At 39.8% G+C, this 18,681-nt stretch overlaps 1 protein-coding gene across 5 annotated transcripts in view; it reads right to left on the bottom strand.

Annotated features, from left to right (window-relative positions):
- Positions 1 to 2: 2 nt before the first annotated feature.
- Positions 3 to 18,681, bottom strand: part of irag2 (inositol 1,4,5-triphosphate receptor associated 2) — a 25,386-nt gene continuing 6,707 nt past the window's right edge. Inside the window, exons 14-40 of one of the 5 annotated variants that reach the window (XM_086058783.1) lie at positions 18,441 to 18,534; positions 17,624 to 17,770; positions 17,369 to 17,467; positions 14,886 to 15,037; positions 13,437 to 13,548; positions 12,914 to 13,148; positions 12,267 to 12,304; positions 10,956 to 11,055; positions 9,818 to 9,950; positions 9,438 to 9,501; positions 8,690 to 8,736; positions 8,544 to 8,623; positions 8,312 to 8,463; positions 7,209 to 7,290; positions 7,078 to 7,129; positions 6,979 to 7,009; positions 6,732 to 6,872; positions 5,794 to 5,928; positions 5,531 to 5,678; positions 5,147 to 5,190; positions 4,976 to 5,044; positions 4,267 to 4,325; positions 4,019 to 4,117; positions 2,703 to 2,828; positions 2,385 to 2,411; positions 1,925 to 2,076; positions 3 to 781 (exon numbers count right to left, since the gene is read on the bottom strand). In XM_086058783.1, coding sequence (XP_085914909.1) covers positions 639 to 781; positions 1,925 to 2,076; positions 2,385 to 2,411; positions 2,703 to 2,828; positions 4,019 to 4,117; positions 4,267 to 4,325; positions 4,976 to 5,044; positions 5,147 to 5,190; positions 5,531 to 5,678; positions 5,794 to 5,928; positions 6,732 to 6,872; positions 6,979 to 7,009; positions 7,078 to 7,129; positions 7,209 to 7,290; positions 8,312 to 8,463; positions 8,544 to 8,623; positions 8,690 to 8,736; positions 9,438 to 9,501; positions 9,818 to 9,950; positions 10,956 to 11,055; positions 12,267 to 12,304; positions 12,914 to 13,148; positions 13,437 to 13,548; positions 14,886 to 15,037; positions 17,369 to 17,467; positions 17,624 to 17,770; positions 18,441 to 18,534 — 2,761 coding nt within the window. In that variant the 3' untranslated portion in view covers positions 3 to 638. The remainder of the gene's footprint in view (positions 782 to 1,924; positions 2,077 to 2,384; positions 2,412 to 2,702; positions 2,829 to 4,018; positions 4,118 to 4,266; positions 4,326 to 4,975; positions 5,045 to 5,146; positions 5,191 to 5,530; positions 5,679 to 5,793; positions 5,929 to 6,731; positions 6,873 to 6,978; positions 7,010 to 7,077; positions 7,130 to 7,208; positions 7,291 to 8,311; positions 8,464 to 8,543; positions 8,624 to 8,689; positions 8,737 to 9,437; positions 9,502 to 9,817; positions 9,951 to 10,955; positions 11,056 to 12,266; positions 12,305 to 12,913; positions 13,149 to 13,436; positions 13,549 to 14,885; positions 15,038 to 17,368; positions 17,468 to 17,623; positions 17,771 to 18,440; positions 18,535 to 18,681) is intronic. The other 4 variants (XM_086058784.1, XM_086058785.1, XM_086058786.1 and 1 more) reach the window with 4 other exon arrangements.

The raw sequence follows: 18,681 nt of genomic DNA, 5'->3' as shown, positions 1-18,681 counted from the left end.
TTTGTAGGTTTGGCTAATTTATTTATATAAAGTTTCAAGATCTTTGGAACATACAAAAGTTGAAAATGGTGAAAATCACAGCAAAAGAGGACCCCCTCCCCCCAAAACTTATGACTGTCACAGTTAAATAAATTCACATATCACTCACTCTAATAGTCATGAATATAGTTTTAAAAACATTTACAATATTTTATTCCCATTGTTTATCAGCTTTAAAACGATATCAAATGTCTGCCAAAGACAAGAATAGAAGAGCAGTTACGTTCAAGTGGGTTTAAAAAGCTGCCCGTGCGTGAACAAAGCACTGTGGTACGGTTCAGAGAATGTGCACTAACAACATGATGGGAAAACATGTAAGTTGAAGGATCCAGGCAGCAGCTAGCAGGCAAATACCGACTTGAAAGCGATCATGAAAGGTAGTCAGTGCCACACCCTCTTTTCAACACACACACACACAAACGTGATGGGTCAAATCTTCAGTTACGTTTAACAGCCCCCCCCCCCACAAGCCTGGCTGAGAAATCTTCAGGCACCATCTGACTTTTTTTGCAGCGCGCCACACGTTCCTGACCACTCTTCCAAAGTGCACGGGCGAATGTGGAGCAGGCTGATGGCCGTACGTAGCACCGTTGGGGGCACTAAACAGGGGGCTGTCCATTGTGCAGCAGGCCCGTGTAAGGCCAGAGCAACTGCTGGACAGCCGTCCACGAGTCGCCGGTGCCGACGGGGGCTGCGTCAACTGCGGGCTGCATCACCAGGCTGGCCAACAGGGCCAGGAGACCTAATGAGGAGACGCCATCAACGCACTATACACTTATTTTCAACACGCACATACTCCAAAAACAAAATAACCTAATTTGGGTTCATTTGAGCCCGATCACATAGGTTTAATATGGCCCCGTTCAAATTGGGTTACTGATTTGACCCGACGTTTTGGATTCAATGATTAACCCAAAATGTGCAGTATGTACCATGCATGTATTCATGTCGATGGCTGTCATGGATGCCCTGTGCACATTTTTCATATCTGTACGTGCAATTACATAAACAATTTGTTAATTTGACCCAACAATTTGGTTACTCAAAAAAAAGAAGAATAAAATAATGCAAAGCCATAAAGTTGCAACAAAGAAAATGTTTGATTATTATGGTGAAAAACACCAAGCTTTACAGGAATAGTCAAAATAGAAGAAAAAAAGACAGACTAAAAACTAAATACTACATAAATTACGAGAAAACAAAATGGTAAAAATAGCATTCTACAATAAAGTAAACTTAAAGGGGAAAAATGATGTTATAATTTGGAACTGTGTAAATGCAAATGCACTGAACTTAATTCAATAAAAATGGAACTTTACTTGATCAGTGAATCATTTGCATACCATGCGGAGAATCCCTGGTCTACCTATCAGATTATGAACTAATTTTTTTTCATTTATAGCTCGTGCAACATTAAAAAATGGATGAGTATCATTTCAGAAAATAGTAAAACAAAAAAAAAAGTTCCACATCACACTTTTTTCTTTTTGCATCAAAACATCTACGTTCAAACCTTGCTCCTCAGTGTCGAGTTTCCGCCATGAACCTCCAAAAAGCAACATGTGCATGTTTCTGAAAATGTGACGGAAACACGGACAGTCCTCAGGACTGTTTCAAGCTCCTGCTTTAACACCGTTACTACAGTCCCCTAAAAATCCCTAAATTTGTGGCATATACACTTTCAAGATTATTCAAGATTACTATTACACTGGTTTTAGTAGGCGTGTCAAAATTAATCGAGAACAGGTCTCATTTTACATTGTGGGTCACTTTGTCACAAAGTCATCCAATTTCAGGTGAATGAATTGCATTTAGATTAATTGCTGTTGAAAATGAACCCAAACTGTCCGCTTGGGTAAAGTGCGAAAACTATTTGAGAGCTTACCTGCGAGGATGAGCAGCATGGCCAACCAAAGCCAGAGCCCTCGGCTGCCTCGGGCCACCGCGGCCGCCGTTGCTCGGGTGGATGTCAAGCTCTGGGACAGGGACTGCGATAGTCCTTGGTCAGAAGATGCCAGGCTGGATGAGGAGCTTGGACTGAATGGGGAGAAATGAGGATGATTAGTGAAGGAGGAAAGAACATGTTTAAATGATGACATTGATAGCATAGCATGCAGTGGAGAGAGCTTGATGACACAGATGTCAAAACATCATCAGCAAAATTCAAACACTGTCAGCAGTGGAATAAAGTGTTTAACAGACAGCATGCCATGCACCAGAAAAAAATGCTGCTTGGGTTTGGTCCACGGTACGAGTGATGCTTTCAAAAGCGGTTAGGTTTGCAAGTGGCACAGATGAATTGACATGCTTTTCAGCCCACTTCCTTGGCCTTACTGCACACTTACAGCATTACAAAGAGCTCATCCGGACTTCTGAATGGCGCCAAAGGAGGAAAAAGAAGACAATTCAGATTTGCTTTTCAAACGACAGAACGCATACAGATGGAATTTGAGATCCATGCATGACTTGGAGACGCCACAAAGTCAAAGTCAGCTCAAAGAAAAAGGAGCAGAAATGACAATTCAGTCAAGAAACACGACAGCGTGGAAGACTTCCATCATTTAGATGATTTTAGAGCAGTCTACAAATGACTCGATCACAATTGAAAATAATGGAAATGATGAAGTCTTCCATTGCAGAGTTGCGTGCGGAAACGGACTAACGTCTTGAGAGGCAGAATGAGGGAGGTGAGTTTGCTGCCCAGCTCACTGAGACTGGACCTCCTCCTCTCCGGCGCGGGTTCCTCCAGCTCGTTGACCGGCTGGGGGTCGGAGTCATTATGCGCCGTCCTGTGGGCACGCCACGTGGGTCAGTCATTCACACATACGCAACACTTGTTTTGCACCCTGATGGACGGCGGGATTGGAAATTATAGTGACCTCCCCCCACCACCACCACCATTCATTATGTGGGATTTTATGTCAAGAAAATCTTTACATATTAAAAGAGTTCTTAAACATATTTAAACTTGTGCATTGTAGCATCCGTCAGGTAAGATCTTTAGGAGGCGGGGCCTGGTGTGGTATTTGATGTCATCGAGTCTGCGTGAGCCGTAGTCCAGTGTTTCTCAATCCTGGTCCTCGGGGCACACTATCTAGCCTGTTTTCTAGGTTTCCCTATTCCAATGCAGCTGAGGATAGTTATCAGGCTTCACCAGAGCTTGCTGATAAGCTGTCATTGGAATAGGGAGACCTGGAAAATAGGCTGGCTCGTGTGCCCCGAGAACCAGGGTTGAGAAACACTGCCGGAGTCGACAGCATATCAAATGCTGGTATCTTTCTGTTCCGCCAAACACTTAATTAACAACTGTAGGGTGTACTGGCACCAACTGAGGCTCTCCTTTCCCACATGCAGGTGCATCACAAGGTAGATTTCCATCCAAATTGTCTAAAATAAACCTGAATGGAAACAAGGATTTTAGAAAAAATAAAATAAAAAATTGCAAAGGTTTTAATAATGGAGCATGAGGATTTTTCCAGAGTATTGCTAGACGTAAAAGGCAACTTCTGGCTATGGAAACAGGATTTGTGAAAAAAAAAAAAAAAAAAAGACAGTCCGGGATACCACATCACACGTTTTGACTGGATATTACGTCACAATATTAGAGTCACAAATAATGATGGCGGATGATAAAGTCAGTAAGTCACATAATTGTTTTGTGCATTTTCACTTAACATTTGCACGGAAACACCATGACAGTAAGTAAATAGACACTAAGAATCCATGAAAACAACTGCGATATAGTGGGGGAAGGAACACTGTAATGCCAATGGGTACACATGCAGACATGTGATATTATACAGAGTGCAAACATGCAACACAGGACTTGTGGACACACTTCACTGGGCAGCTGGAGGCATGAAAGATGGCGGTATCACCGTCAGTTATAAAAAATAAAAAGCCCATATTGAAATATGGTAGAACACATCCAGTAGCCATCTTCATGCATCTCCATTAACAGTGAGACCTTCCTTCTTACCCCTTCATCGTGACTGAGGACTCTTCAGTGTCAACCCAGGCGGCAGAGCTAACAAAGCGTTTAAGTGGGGGGCGCGCCATGTTCTTTCCCGCCACATTCCTGAAAACCACCATTATCAACATGGGGGCGGGGCATCAACAGCACTTTAGCCAACCGCCGTGGCAGACAAGTCTTATTAATGGCTTTCCACAAGACATTTAAGTGGCATGAATTATTCTGGTAGCAGACAAACGCATTTGCACACTTACCATGGAGATCGCCTGGTGAGTTTTTCAGCTTCACTTTCTGCACCATCCTGTTGTTTGGTCTGTGTTAAGAATGGTAATGTTCAAAAAGTGTGCATTAGCAAACGCCTTACAATAAAAATATACTACTCACAAACATTCAGGGTTATTAATGTCCATCTGTTAAGTTTTTGTGAATGTGTGCCAGGACCAAACTATTTAATATGTGCCTTTTTTCCCCTCAATATTGTGAGTGAAAGTTTTTCAAGGTCCTCTTTTAACAAACAAGGAATGACTTCATCTGTATTACAGACATTATCAGCTTCTTATAGGAAAGACTTACTCTACAATAAAAGGTAAATTAACTAAAAGAAAGTTGATTTCTCTACTTCAATTTGTAATTGCTAGCATAGTGAACACTGACTTGCAGTGTTTTAAGATCTGAACTCCAGAAAATACTTCCAAACAAGTATGGCATAGATCAGATTACAACAATAATGCAAACCAACCAAATGTTTTTTTCCCGCTTTTCCTCCAAATGAGATGATATAAAAATGACCTATTACATTACAAATTCAATTTGAATTTGACTAATTGTGAAATTGTGTGTACTGTATGTGGTGTCTATCCCTTAGTTTTTGTGAGCAGTGTACATTCCCATGCTTTAATTTGATAGAGGTGAGAAGAAATAGAAATAAGAAATTGGTGTGATGACGAGCAAAGCATTCCTCACCATGTCATAGTGCATGTTGCCTCCACCAGAGCGCGGTATTGCTGCTATACTAACCCGCCGGGCCGATGACTGAATGGTTACATGGGAGGGTGCGGGGGACGAAATGAAGCATCACAACTTTATAAACAACGTAGACAAACACAGGTGCGAAAGAATGATGTGAGCTCGGACCTTGTAGTATTGTGACGTCGATGGCTTCTTGCCACGGAAGTCATCTAGAAAAACAAAACGCCAACTGGTCAGTGCACTCTAAAAACAGTTCGGTCAAAAATAACTCAACTATGGGTCAAAAATGGACCAATCCTCTACTTTGGTCGATTTAACCAAACTTTGAGTCAAGAAATTGGTCTTTCAGTGTAAAACAACTCATAAATATTGGTCAGATCATTTACTTGGGTCAAAAAATTGGGTCATTTTGTATAAAACAACCCAGAAAGTTGGGTCAAATTGACCCATGAAGTGGATCAGTCCATTTTTGATCCATTGGATTACTTTTGACCCAACAGTTTTTAGAGTGTGGGCTGTTCATTTTCAGCACATGTTAACGGGGTCTACCTCTGTCTGAGTGCGATCCAAACGACCTCTCGTTCTGCATAAGCGCCTTCCGCAGCTCGAGCAGCTCGGCGTGCTCCTTTGTGTACACACGCCGCAGGTTCTCTACATGCTGAATCATCACCTCCACCGCCTTCCCAATGCGGCTCTCCTGACAAGGGCGCAAAGATTATCAGGAAGAAATTAATTTAAAAAAAACAAGGATGTACATGTTTCGCTCTCGCTCTCTCTCTCTCTCCCCCCCCCCCCCCCATACACACACACACCTGATGGATGGCTCCAAGCATCTCAGAGCGACTTGACACTCGACTCATGGACTGGATGAGGATGTCCAGGTTCTTCTGGAGCCTGTGGATAATCTCCATTGACTGGTTGTCATCCTCACACAGAGGAGTCAGAGCCTGGAAGGAACAGGGCAGGTCGGACAGAAATGTCTTTGCAATGACATGATCTCATACAAGGATGTCTAAACTGTTCTTGACACAGGACACAGACGGAAAAAAAGGATGCAATATAGGTAAAAAAATATATTTATATTTTTTATTATTGTTTTTAAATATACCGTATGTTATATAGTCAAATGTGTTATGATCTGAATTTTCAAATAAAAATGTGGTATGAAAGCCCCTAGGCGCAAAAACATACAAAAAGGTTAAGACGTTCAACAATGGCTTTAAAACAACTTTGCTTTATAGTAAAAGGTAATTTAAAAAAAAGAAGTCAAAAAACAAAACAAAGATAATTCATTTTAGTCGGTCATCAGCTTTATTATTTATATAGCCTCTAGTTAAATTCAATTCTTATGTGCGTCTACATATTGTTTCATGAAAACCTCCAAATTAATCTGAGACTGCAAATCAAAGAGTTTAGTAAATTACCTAATTCAAGCAAATAAATTATATTTCACCTTAATTCGTGTTTCATTTGCCTTTGAGCACAAGTCTAAGATTAAAACATTTGTATAATTAATTTGATGGTTTATTGTGATAAATGTAATGCCTGTGTTAAAAAAAATTACTTGAAAAAAATATATATTACAATCTCTATATTGAGGGGGAAACAATTCAATTATTTTAAGACTTGCATCAAATTAAATGCCAGGAAGATTTTGAAAAAACAAAACTTTGGGCCCCAAATGGCCCCCCCATGCTACAGTTTGAACGTCCTGATCTAATATACGCTACATATTTGAAAAGCCAGTGACCTGCAGTAAGCCCTGGCAGCTGGACACCTCCCTACGGACATTCTCCTCGGCGAGATCACGCGAGCGTTCCTCCAGCCGGAGTCTCTTTTCTAAGGTAAACATGTCGCACTTGAAGCCCAGAGCCAAACGCTGGAACTCCGTCTGAAAAAGAGCAAGTAAAAAAAAAAAAAAGAAGCTCATGGCTGGACCCCGAGTTTACATGCCTCAGATTCCTCATGATTACAAAATGTGCTGATGTTAAACACACCTCAATCTCCTTGTCATTGGCTGACAGGCTGCTGAAAAAAACAACATAAGCAATTAGGATAAGCAACCACGATATATGCACAAAACAGTGGCACCATACCTGTGCTTGTCCTCGTTGCAGGAATCATTATGGTCAGAAATGGTTGACTCAGCTAGAGGAGAAATATTGTAAGATTATTACCTGACAAAATATGATTTCGTATACAAAACAATTATTATTATGACACGTACATTCTTTCTCCGTGGGTGCACAGGTCTCAGATTTGGCCTGTTCTACCTTTGGGGCTTCTGTCGCATCTTCACCTTGTGACTCCTGTAGGTTCAGGACAAACAATCATTCATGCTGCAATCTGCCTTATTCATCATATCATGCCCTCAATAATAATTGTTTTTATGTTCTGCTCTTCTCCTTTACGGACTTGAGCAAAAGAAGTACATCAGAATTACAGCAATGCTCAACACTTTATATTGATTATTTTTTTTATATTCTATTTATACTGGCTGCTTTTCTGTAGTACTACTACTCCAACAAGAGCTGAAGAATTAATTGGATTCAAATCAACATCATCAAGTACTAATTGGCAAACAAAGTAGCATTTTTTAAATTGCAAATGCATTTAAGTAAAAAAAAAAAAAAAGTGGGTTAGTAGGCTTTTTTTTTTAACTATATACGGTAAACACATAAAAAAAAAATTCAGTTATATTTTATTTATATATTTACATAGTGTCAAGATGTTCACATATTGTTTGATGAAACATGAAGTTGAAATGATAAATCCACAGATTTACTTGCATTATTGTAATCTCATTTATGTTTACATCAGACTTGTTCCGTAGAATTTTGTGAAATTACCGTAGTGACTGCTTAAAAATGCAAGTCACTGTTTTTAGTAAGTCAACAGAAATATCTAATTTGTGATTAATTTGACTTCTTTTAGAAACAAAATCTATTTTCACCTATGAAACCAAAACTTTGATATTGTTTATTGCAATACAGATACATTTATTGCTCGTGTCCATTTAAATAAAAATACATGGGAAGAGGAACTTTGAAAATAATCGCATATTAATTTGCAATTGGACTATTTTTCTAAATGTTTTGGCCCAAAAAGAGAAGCATGATCCTGACTGTAAATGAATGTCTGCATGCCCTTTGACTTTATCTTCCACACCCTAATAATAATACGAATGACCCCACCACCCCAGAAAAATAAATAAATAATAATAATCACATTCGTGCGTGTGGTACTGGTTACTTTAACCCTTTGTTAATATATATATATATATTTTTTTTTTTTTTAAAGGACAATGACTGGGCCTGGAGTACATCTTACCAGTTTGTTCTTATTTTTCCCCTTTTTGTCTTCGGATTGACTTGAATGGGAAGTCCCACTGCTCTTTGATTGGCCGTTCTGTCCCAAGGACACGCTTAACTGCAAACAGTCAGTTAGGGCGGTTGCGCCGATGCTGGTGAGCTGCTCTGTCCCTTGAGGAAGAGGCGTGTGGGTGGTGAAAGTGGCACTTGGACGATAGAAGCCGTAAACAAACGTCTTTCTCTCTTACTACCTGCCACGCCGACCTCTGCGGCGATGCCGTCCTGTTGCATGCTCTCCTCTTCTTCCACCAACACGGGAAGCAAACTTGTGCTGAGAACAAAAGTGGCAGCGTTAACATGACAAATAAAAGACAGATGAGGTGCTGATGGCACTCACGTGTCCCCTGCTGCTGATCTTGGTGCAGACTGGTCCAGGATCAGGCTCTGAAGTTGAAGAAGTGAGAAAGAAGGTGTTATTTTCTGCTTCCACGTAGATAAACCATTGTAGCGCGACACCGTTTGAGCTCTATGGTGTGTGGAAGAGATATTTGGCTGAATTCTTACATAATGTGCCGTTCCATGGAGAGCTCTGCAGCTGCGCGTGTGTGTGCGTGCGCAAGTGCTCAGAGAACTCGCTAACACTGGCACGGTGCTAAGTGGTGGAGGTGGACTGCCTGCATACACACTTGTATGAACATTCACACGATGGAGTAAGGTGAGTGTTCCGACTGAGCAAGAGAACAGGATATTGTGTAATGCTACAACTGTACATTATGTACAATTTAACAGATAAAACAACAAAATCCACAGTTTGAAGGTTACAAGTGGTAATTAGAATGCAAAAAAAGAGAAATAAGTCATGCTTGCCTCTTCTGGCACTACAGTTAATTGGATGGCAGCCAGAACAGTAATAGCCATCTCATTTTCTAACCTCTACTTTCTCCACAGTGCAGAGCGGAAGGACTTTTCACTCAGCACGTCAGAGTGAAAACGTCATTTCATATCCCATCACCTCCCTCCCTTCAAAACACACCCCTGCATCACAGCTAAGTGGAGGAATAAGAAGAGAGGAAGTGGTCTGCCGTAGAAAATGAGGAAGCTGTTCCCTTTCACATTCAAACACTTCCTCCGTGCTAGAGACTGACCGTCATGCCACTCGCGTCGCCCTCTTGGTTGTCCCCCTTGCGGTCGTCGCTGGGCAGCTGCATGCTGTGCACAGAATGGTTCATTTTAACAACTTTCAACTTTGGCAGCTTCCATTTTTCTTTGTCGGTGGGCTGATGCGATGCAAAGCATTGAGCCAGTGCAACTCCTCCCACAGACAAGAAAACACAACCTTTGACTAGCAAATGTGCGTCAGGATCACGTCACAGGGAAATGATCAAACGCGGTCAAAAGGGTGATGTCAGATGGAACTGCAACAGCAGTGCTAAGATTAAAACTCAGATGGTAATGATATCTCATGGTGACAATTACTTCAATTATTGAGATGATTCTTCTTTTTTTGTATAGGGTCTTAACTCACCTCTCATTTGTAGGAGTGACCTCATTTGGTTCATTGTTGCTTGTAGTTGGTAATTTTGTTGGGTCATGATCAGACATTGTGATCACATTCTGAGTTGCATCTTCAGACTGAGACAATGTCGTTTCATGTGTCTCTGCCCCGAGGCAAAAAAAACAAACAAAAAAACATTTTTAGTTTTGAGAGAAATTAGGATGAATTTTTTTTGAATGATTCGTTTTAGCATTAGTTTTATATTTGTAACATAGAGTTACTTGGGGGTGGTGTGGCTCAGTGGTAGAGTGTTTGTCTCGCAAACCAGAGTTTGTGGGTTCCATCCCATGCCATTGTGACCACATCAGGCAAAATACTGAACCCACAAATGCTCCTGAAACTGCCTCATCAGTAGGTGAATGAGTTGTGAATGAAGCGCTTTGAGGGCCTTATAAGGTGGAAAAGCGCTATTTAAATGAAGTACCATTTACCATTTTTCGAGTAACAAATTTAAAGTAAACTACACTCCCAAACAACCTTTCATCTTAACTTCTTTACAGCCTTACCGTAATATCATAATCAATTTAAAATAACTGACAAACACAAAAATGAAGGACGTTCTCGCTGTAATTATAGCGTTTACTTTTATGAATGTAAAATGAAGTTTATTTCATTTTTAACGAAAAAGTTTTTTTCAATTCTAGTTTGAGTTTTTGTTAGTTTTGGTGAACTATAGTCACTTCGTTTTGGGGAGTTTCTGTCCATGCTAGAGCATGACCAGCCAATTGTGGGGCTCATATAGACAAGCAATCAGTCTTCAATTAAGATAACGTGCAAGTTTTTTTGAATATGTGACAAATCTAGAAAAACACACTGAAGCACAGGGACAACTTTTAAATTCCACGCAGGAAGCCAAAGCTGAAACTCTTTGGCAGACTTTCGAACCAGGCGATTACCAAGCTGCCTTTTTGTTGATGTCACATTTGGACAGCATAATTAAAAATTTATTTCATGTTGTGTAGCATCTTCTATGTTCTTCACAAACAGCAAGCGAGTGACTCATAAACATGACTCACTCGCTGATGAAGCCATAAAGACAAAGTCAAGTGCTGAAAGATCTGCGTGGACATTGAAGAAAAACGAGAGGAGGCGGCGACGATGTTCTTACCGTGGCTCTCTGAGTGGGACGGATCAAGCAGGCCACCCGCCGCTGGGTGCTCGGGGCTGACAGCTTGTGAGTGGGCGTCCGACAGTATAGCTGCCTCGTCCTGAAAAAGCACAAGAACGTATTCAGAAATAGAAGGCAAGGGGTGAAACATTTGAATATGCAATGTACGGTAGTCATGTGTCAAACAGGCACAACGTCAGGAAATAGAAACTCGTGTTTGATAAGACCATGTTAGAAAAGGAGGAGACGTCACACAAAGCATTCAACACACTCTAAAAACAGTTGTTGGTTTTTTTTTTTATACAAAATGACCCAGTTTTTATATTTAAGTAAAGGATCTGACCAATATTTATGAGTTTTACACTAAAAGTAAAAATACTGGGTCATTTTGTATAAAACAACCCAGAAAGTTAGGTCAAATTGAACCAAGTAGAGGACCGGTCCATTTTTTGACCCATAGTTGGTTTATTTTTAACCCAACTGTTTTTAGAGTGCACACAAAGAACAGTTGGATCAAAAAAGGTGCACTCTAAAAACGTTGGGTCAAAAGTAACCCAATTATGGATAAAAAATGGACCTATCTACTTTAAGGGTCAATTTGACCCAACTTTCTGGATTGTTTTATACAAAATAATCCTTTTTTTTCTTACCCAAGTAAAGAATCTGAGCAATATTTGAGTTGTTTTACAATAAAAGACCAATTTTTTGACTCAGTCCAAAAAAAGGGGTTATTTTGTATAAAACAATCCAAAAAGTTGGGTCAAATTGACCCTTAAAGTGGATCGGTCCATTTTTGTATCCATAATTGGGTTACTTTTGACCCAACGTTTTAAGCTGGCACCTTCAGTGAAAAACACATTCCTGTCAAATCACCAACTTTAAGTCAGTCAAAAGATAAGAAAATGCAAGCACCAGCACTTAGTTCAATATTTTACTCTATAATTTATATCATTAATGTTGCTCATTTTATTTGTTTGTGTTGCATGAAGTGCCGTCATGTCACATTTTGAATAGTCAGCAGTGATGCTTTCCGGCATGCCCAATACATGCCATATAAAACATTGTTGGGGCTAAATGTTCTAATCAAATTCATATTCTCCTTGCTATTTTTGGCATTCTGCATATTCACAAATGTTTAATAACTTCTTTAATTTCATTAGTATGCATCGTACATGTCACAATATATGAGAAAGTTTACATGTAAGCATTTAGTAGAAATGATAAATCAGTGCATTTCGAGGCCCGCTGTGGGGTGAACAGTGAACACTCGCTTCTCACATTACAATAGAGCAATTTCAGAATTCATTTTACCTGCAAACAATGATGATTCACTTTTGGCTCTGGAGTTTCTGTGACACGCACACACAATGAAGAAAGTACACAAAAGATAAGATCGGATAAGAAATGGGAAATTGAATGTAACTTTTGTATAATTTATCCAGAGCCACCCAAATGGCAACCCCGCCTTCTTCCATAAAAGGTCACACAAGGTATTGGGAAGAAGTGCACAGAAGGAGGAGTGGAGGGGATCGAATCTCATCTGCGGCCAAAGTGGCATTAAGGACCACTTTTTTTTTTGGTCTCTGCCAGCCAGCCACTCATGCAGGAGAGGATGGAGGGGATTACTGCTCACTCCGTGGCCTCAGACGGCTTCGCACCTGGCCATAGAAGGACCTTGAGGAAGACGCTTTGACACACACACACACACACACACACACACAACCCCATAGAATTGAACCACCATAGAAGGCTTCTTCCACGGGCTTCTCTTGTGTGTGTGGTTGTGAACTGTGCTGGAGCTTCAAGGCTGGCTGATTGTCCTTTGACTCATGGATTACAGGCGTGTTATCTAATCTCTCTGCGAGTTAACTCCAATGGGATGCAATTTGAGTTTAAACTGATGCATGGTTCACTTAAAAACCATTGTATACATTAAATAAAATAAAGTAAATGCTTACCCTTCAGACAGTGTCCGTCAAGGGAAGCCTCAGGTTTGGCAGACACAGGAGTGGACGAGTCTCTCACTTCGCCTTCGCCTGTGCCGTTCACCACCATCCACCTCTCGTCCCCGTCTTCCATCTGTTGGCTTTCCGTTACTCCGTCCCGCACGCTACAGTTGCTCGCTGCCGCCATTTCATTTTTCAGGAAATCTTGAAGGGCATATTCCTCATCCCATTCCAGGTCATCCCCAGTCTTATAGAAGACAAAAACAAGATTCAGCTAAAGTGAAAAATTGGACGAAGCTTATATTTGCAGTATAAAAAAAACAAAAAACATTATTATGCAAATGTTTGAGTGGACGTCAGAGCAATTTGATGAGGAGCTGTGTGGGCATTTACACTCTTCAGGAGCCAAAAGCTTTTCCAGGCAAACAATCCGAATCACTCGCTCTATGGGAATGAAGACTTTCTGATATGATAAAATCTGACCTATGCAAAAAATATACAAAAAGGGGCAAAGCAACGCAATCAGCGTACTGACCTCTTCTTCTGGTGCGGGCGTCTGGCATGAGGCTTCTCTGCTATCTTGAGGAGTCTTGAGCTGCTCGAGTTCCTCACACAGCCGCTGCTTCTGGTTCTCCTGATCCTGCACCCTGCATGCACAATACACAGCAAAGTGACGACAAGCTGTCAAAGCATTTGGACGTGTGTTCGAAAGAGATGGAGAGAGTCTCAAGAAAGCGGCACAGCGGACATACTGTACCCAATCCGCAGGCCCATGCAGTGTCCCATTTTGTTTCCCAGGGTGACCAGCGCCAGTTCTTCAACTGGCCAGGTGCAGCTTTGTCACTAGGGTTTTTACACAACTGCTAATCTGAGACAAGGCTGATTCCGAAATCCCAATTTTTTCAAATACTGTGTAAACAAACAAACAAACAAACAAACAAACAAACAAACAAACAAACAAACAAACAAACAAAAAGTCCAATGAAGGATGGTGTGACTGAGGATATTTTGTGGGATGACGAATAAGCCCTTTTCCATTGAATGTTTATGAGGACCAAACCCTCTGACCCTCTCTCGCTCCCTCTGGGCTGGGATTGAGCCACCTCTTATATAGCGGTGCACTCATGCTCGCACATGCTCACACACGCTCACACACGCTCTCACACACGCTCTCTCACACACACACACACACCCCCGCCCCCCCCCCCCCCCACACACACACCCACACACAACCACCCCCTCTCACACACACATTTTTATTTTCATTTATATTTTTTAATTTTATATCCATTGTTATTTTCACTTTTATTTAAAGATTTTTTTAATGATTTATAAGTCAGTTTAACATACTTTTAATGGTATGAAATGAGCTGGGGGGATTTTCAAAAGTGGATGTTTTTGTCTCAAGTAGGGCTGGGTATCAAGTGTAATTTCCTCAATCAATTCGATTTCAATTTAGAATTTTCCCGATTCGATCCGCTTCAATTCAGTCAATATTGATTAATTATGGAACTTATAACATAAAGAAATCAAGGGAATGATTAACAACCCCACAAACTAATTCCAAATTAAGCAGTCACTGGTCGAATGATTTAGATTATTAATTAAAGTAACACGTGTTATAATCACTTAAGTGTTACACAAACATTGACATGAGCAAGGATGAGATGAAAACATTTCCATAATTCTAATTCAATGATTGTAAATAAAGATTCTGAATGGTCTTAATGTGTAATAAATCAGGCTTTCATAAATGTAAGAAAATACATTTAAATTCATGTGAACAATAAATTTCAAGAAAACAGTAAGGTACAAAAAAAATGGCCTTTAAAATTCTATTTTCCTAAGCTATGCAAACGCAGTCAGTCATTCTGGACTTGGCCCGAGCCCAACCATAGTGAGTTCATTACGACGGACAAGTCCTTCCCCCACTGAGCAGCGACAACACAAGGCTCCCATCAAAAGCAGAAAATGAAAAAGTCACCTGAGTGAAAGGTGCAGGATGTCAGTTCGTGACCTTCTCACGTTACTGGCCATTTTGACCAGCTCCTTCTCAACACAGTCTGCGTAGCGCACAAGCTGGTCCAGGCTTAAGGCCCAGACTTCTCTCCTTGCGTCCAGGGCAACCTGCAGTGCCTGTTGAAAAACAAGACCAAAAGACAACGGCTCTCTCTCTTAGGCCAGGATGTTTAGCTCACACCTAACTGTTACAGATTATTTGCACGGCCCTCAGATGACTTTCTGAGAAGCCTTCACTTTTACGAGCACTCAACTGCCCATTTGTGTGTTTACTGCTGTATGGCCGAACGTGCTTAATGAATGCAAAGCTGGAAGAAGAGGAGAGGAAGGGGGTTTGGGGGGGGGGGGAGACAGCAAGAAGGGGAGTGGGTTTTGTTCACGCTACAACACACTGAATCAACAGTACCGCTGCGGGCTGGTGAGAGAATTATATAAGAGATGGTGTGTGGGAAACAACCATGAAGTGATGGAGATAAAAGTGCAACAGGTAGATGCCTAGAAAGATGACACACTGTAAAAACACATCTTCTTAACCTTTCAGGCCCAAGCACCCCCCAAGTGGGGGCCTCTCAGACTTTAAAGAAGAAATTGTGTGAAACAATGCACTAATCATGAAAGAATATAATGATGTCGCACATCAAATTAAACTGCAGAACCGGGGCTACAAGAACATATAAGCCATTCTTACATGCCCTAAACATAGCTCAAACGCCAACTAATTTATTCATCATTTATAGAAATCGGTATTGCGCCACAGTGAAATAACTCGCTCTAGTGCTGTGCTACTTCATGCAAAACACACAAGCGACACATCTGAACAAATCTCACAAGTGTTTCCCTTTATTATGACAAGAATGATTCAAATAGTCATTGTGGTTGCAGAGATATACTCTTATTTTGGGTATGTAATTTTCGAGCAAAAGCCTGAAAAATAGCTTAGAGCTTAAAGGGTATTATTTATAATATTTATATACATCAGGTTATTATTATCATTATTATTAGAATATTATATACATGTGAAATTATCTGACAGTGAAGATAATTTTACTAACAGATTTCTTGAAATAAAAAAAGTGTAGATCTATATTAATCTTAAAATAAGCTTCATACACTTATTCTTAGCAACAAATCAAGGAAATTAAATAACATAAGCCTGAAACACTCACATTAAAGAGTAAATGGCTTTTATTGTTGCTTAGAATAAGCTGAAAATACCCATTCTAAGCATCAATTCAAGGTAAACATTCTCAAAACATTTTTTATACAATAATGGATCATTTAAAAAAATAAATAGATAAATATAGTACTGAAACGGAGCATGAAGTGTCGATCTTTATTCGTACTTTAAGTTGAGTGTCAAGCTGCAGGGAGATAATGGGTTCCATTTTTAATTGCATTTGGTATGACCCAACCAGGGATTGGACCCACAACCTCCCAGTCTGAGGGTAGATACTCTACCACTAGACCACTGAGCTGGTACGAGGGCTGTGCAATTAATCGGAATTCATTTCTTCATCGGAATTACAGGTTCAATTATTACCCCACAAAATCAGCCTAATCGTAAAAAAGAAGAAGAAAAAAAAGATTATTGATACAAATTTTGAGTTTAGTTTAAATTTATACATTTGCTCCTTTTTAAAAAAAATTAATAACTAATTTAATACATTTTGTTTCATCCAAAATGAACCTGCATAATTATAGTTTTTCAAATAATTTCATTTGTCTTAATAATTACGTTTAAACGTTAAATAATATACGATTACACATTTTCTTGTTTTGTACCAAAAAATAAATGATATAACATAACCACGAACTGATGATTTTTACCAGAAAAAAAGGCTTACATTATTGCACTTTTGTTTGATTGTTTTCACACTTTTTCCATTTATCTTGTTACTAGATTACGCAAAAATCTTAAAAATAATTCAATTCAAATTATGAAACCCCCATTTCAGGACCTTTGATGTTGGTTAGTCATACATTGAAATGTTTTAAGACTCACAGTACTTAAAACTGGCTGTTAACACTCAAGGCTAAGACTGTTTGGGCAAATAAGATAATTAAGTAACAAGTATCTTAAATAAGCGGAATTCTCTTGTCTAACAATCTTATTTTAAGTCAAAATAACTTGTCAGAGCAAAATAAGCAATTTTAGGTAAAATTTAAGAAATTATATCTTACTTGAGATTTGTTTTGCAGTGAAGAGAGACTAATGTGCATGAAAATGAACTAATTTTAGGATTTACAAACTAAGTAAGAAATAAAAGAAATAATCTTAAAACAATATTAATAATCATAGAAATTCGGCTCTTGCGTAGTATATAATTCTCAAAACAAGATCAATAAGACTTTATGGCTTGATACAAGAGTTTAAGTCTAGGTTAGATTTTTGCAGTGAAAAAATGAAGCAGGGATAAAGCCAAGAAGTAACAATGTCATGAGAGTCACCTCAAGAGTGGTGTCTGTCACTCCGCCTGGCGAGTGGTCACTGAGCAAGGCTTTCAGCGTGGATAGGACGCTGTTGGTGTCTTGTCTGAAATCCGTCATCTATAGGACAAAGATAGGAACATCTCCAATATTAGGATTTGAAAGTTCAAAAATGCTTTCAGACAGACAAAATATTTCAACGGGTTGGCAATTCAGGAATCTTTCTGGAAAATTCCACTGTCATGCCATTGGGCTGGGCTACATGCACTTCCTCACCAGTCTTTTTAGGAGTTCCTTGAACTCCAGCGGCATGATTTCAGGGCTGGCTCCATGCATCATCAGCAGCACCTCTTTGTCCAGACTCTCATCCAGTGGTGAAGCAAAGGACATATTGGTGGGCAAATCGTCACCGCCATTGCCAGGCTAAAAAAAAGAGGAGTAACATACATTCATGTACAGAAATATGGAGGCCCCAAACTGCCAAAATTAAAAATAAATACATGTCTCAATGAATAAAAATAAAAACAGATATAAAAAAAATTCATTCAAAAATGTAATACAAAAAATGAATATAAAAGTAAAAAATTGTTTGTTTTTTTAAAGCACAAAAAAAAAAAGCGAAAAAAGTCAAAAAAAATTAATGTATAAATATAATTATATATCAATCAATAAATTAAAACGCTCTGCTCTCACATGTATTTATTTCAGGCTGCAGATGCTCTGTCAGGTCGAAATGTTATTCAAATGAGGGGGCGGTCTAAGCGGGTCGTGAGTTGGGCTCCGCTGTTGCAAACTGCCTAGAGTGAATGGGTCGGCAAATAAGGAAGTTTCGCCGGCGTTGCCGGCTTGCATGGAGAGCTCCATCAATGGACAACCATCTTCTCCACAACTTGCAACTTGAGTTGCTGGACAATAAGTCATGGGGACAGTGGACAAGATAGTCGTCCATTGCTGGAGCTCTATGCAAGCCGCCAAGACTTTCTTGTTTGCCTTATTTTCACTTTTATTTATTTATTTATTTTTAATTTTGGCAGTTTTGGTCACCCATACAGAAAGTCCATCTCAAGTTGTCAAGTGAGGGAAAAGTGCTGACCTCCAGTGGTGACTGAGCCAAGGCCAACTCTGTCTGCAGGGATCCTGAAGTGCTCTGGTTCATCCTGTAGGCCACCGAAAGTGACAGGCCAGCACTGTTGAGAGTCAAACATCATAATGATCATTTGAAAACATTTTAACAGACTAATCAAGACCTTGCCTAATATGTTATTGTTTACTATATTTTTCCTGAGCCAAGGCACAGATTTTATTTTGGAAAAATCTTAAGGCACAACAGTAAA

This window comes from Leptonotus elevatus, chromosome 17 (assembly GCF_054856555.1).
Source record: "Leptonotus elevatus isolate MCC_2025b chromosome 17, RoL_Lele_1.0, whole genome shotgun sequence".
Lineage (NCBI taxonomy): Eukaryota > Metazoa > Chordata > Actinopteri > Syngnathiformes > Syngnathidae > Leptonotus > Leptonotus elevatus.
Note: the sequence above shows the minus strand (reverse complement) of the source record. Positions and strands in the feature narration are given on the sequence as shown.